Source organism: Ursus maritimus, unplaced genomic scaffold (genome assembly GCF_017311325.1).
Source record: "Ursus maritimus isolate PB19 unplaced genomic scaffold, ASM1731132v1 scaffold_35, whole genome shotgun sequence".
NCBI lineage: Eukaryota > Metazoa > Chordata > Mammalia > Carnivora > Ursidae > Ursus > Ursus maritimus.
The window spans coordinates 250,318-252,462 of record NW_024426119.1 but is presented as its reverse complement, the minus strand read 5'-3'; the positions used below and the strand labels follow the sequence as shown (position 1 = coordinate 252,462).

At 39.0% G+C, this 2,145-nt stretch overlaps 1 protein-coding gene across 1 annotated transcript; it reads left to right on the top strand.

The window, feature by feature from the left end:
• Window positions 1-390: 390 nt before the first annotated feature.
• On the top strand, window positions 391-1,396 carry LOC103673514 (olfactory receptor 4F3/4F16/4F29-like). The gene has a single exon (XM_008702301.1). The coding sequence runs from the start codon at window positions 391-393 to the stop codon at window positions 1,327-1,329; it is 939 nt and encodes a 312-aa protein (XP_008700523.1). The 3' UTR covers window positions 1,330-1,396.
• Window positions 1,397-2,145: the final 749 nt, after the last annotated feature.

Below are 2,145 nucleotides of genomic sequence, written 5' to 3'. Positions count from 1 at the left end.
CCAGGAGCAAGAGTAACAAACTGTGAGGGAGAAATCAATGAGCTCATTTCCATTTCTTCTTTCTTCTCTTATGTTATTCCAGGGCATTCCTGGTCTGCCTCTAACAACCCTTCTGATTCAGCAGATTTTGCTTGATCTTCTCTTGTGAGAACCTAGGCAATTTAAAGGAGACTAGGGATTTAGAAGTAGTGATTTGTAGCAATGAGTTACTGCCTATTTTCTGCAACTACAGTTTAAGGGGTTATATTAGATGTGTTTTGACTTTGTGAAGTAAGGTAATGTTTTTTCTTTATGATACGAATCTCATGCAGTCCGTGACTCCCCACAAAGTTGACTTTCTCTTTACTCCCTTTTGCAGGTAAAATTGGTTCACTTCTGCTTGCAGAGGCAATGGATGGAGCCAACGAATCTGTGGTATCTGAGTTTGTGTTCCTGGGACTCTCCAATTCATGGGAGGTCCAGCTTCTCCTTTTCCTCTTTTCCTCTGTGTTCTACATGGCAAGCCTAATGGGAAACCTCCTCATTGTGTTTTCTGTGAGCACTGACCCTACCTTGCATTCTCCTATGTACTTCCTGCTGGCCAACCTCTCCTTTCTTGATGTGGGAGTTTGCTCTATTGCCGCCCCTAAAATGATTTATGACCTTTTCAGAAAATGCAAAGCCATCTCTTTTGGAGGCTGTATATCTCAGATCTTCTTTATTCATGCTATTGGGGGCACAGAAATGGTGCTGCTCATTGCCATGGCCTTTGACAGATATGTTGCCATTTGTAAACCTCTCCACTACCTGACCATCATGAGCCCAAGAATGTGTGTTTTGATTCTGGCTGCAGCCTGGGTCCTTGGCCTCATCCACTCAGTGGCCCAACTGGCATTTGTTGTAGACTTGCCCTTCTGTGGTCCTAATGTATTGGACAGTTTTTATTGTGACCTTCCCCAACTCATTAAACTTGCTTGCACAGAGACCAATAGACTGGAATTCATGGTCACAGCCAATAGTGGACTCATTTCTGTGGGTTCCTTCTTTATACTGATTATTTCTTACATCATCATTCTGGCCACAGTTTGGAAACATTCTTCAAGTGGGTTATCTAAGGCCCTCTCTACTTTGTCAGCTCATGTCACTGTGGTGGTTTTATTCTTTGGACCATTAATCTTCTTCTACACCTGGCCCTTCCCCTCATCACACTTGGATAAATTTCTTGCTATCTTTGATGCAGTTCTCACCCCTTTTCTGAATCCTGTCATCTACACATTCAGGAACAGGGAGATGAAGGCAGCAATGAAGAAACTCTGTTATCAGCTTGTGAGTTACAGGAAGATGTACTAAATACACTAAAGATCAAAAAAAATTTTAGCTCTACACTCAATAACAACAGAAAAAATAAAGTGATTGAAATTTTGGATCTCTATTAATTTTATGTACTAGGTTACATTTAGGCATTTACCGTGTCGCTGTGTATCTCTAGTACCCTAACTAATGATAAAGGGAGTTAACATTGGGACTTCAGTGTTTTAGACCCTGCGCTGGATGTTTTATATAAATTATTTTATTTAATATTTATGAAAACTCTGTGTACTGAGTATTTTTATCTTGATTTTTGGAGGGGGTAAATTAAGAAATGCTTCTTGTTCATCCCTCCTTAATTACTATGGAAAATACGTCAAGCCAAAGTTATCACCTTAATCCATTATCACCAATGGTCTTAATCCTCAAAAAGTGCCAAACAGAGAATGTGTTCAACAATTTAGTGCAGGAAATTAGCATGTTATTCCTTTTCACTGTTATACTTTCCCTGCTTTGAATTGGTTAATGTCCTTTACTCAAACTATCTACCAAACTGCCATAATTCTAGTTGGTTTGACTTTTTTTCCTCTAAGGTATCTGTTTCCTATTACCCCATTCCTTTGGTTACCTAGAGAACCGTTGATTATATAGTGGAACTGTGGAATTTTATAACTGGAATTTGAGATCACTTGTTTCAGCCTATTTATTTTATAGATGATAATAGTCAGGCACAGAGATGTTAAGTGAGAGATTCAAAGTGAGAATCAGATCTCCACAGTTCCCCCCCCCCCATTTATTGAGGAATAATTGTCAAATATAGTAGTATACATTTAAAGTCTAAAATGTGATAATTTGATA

Coding starts and splice junctions, on each gene's coding strand:
- LOC103673514 (XM_008702301.1), top strand. CDS start 391: ATGGATGGAGCCAACGAATCTGTGGTATCTGAGTTTGTGTTCCTGGGA.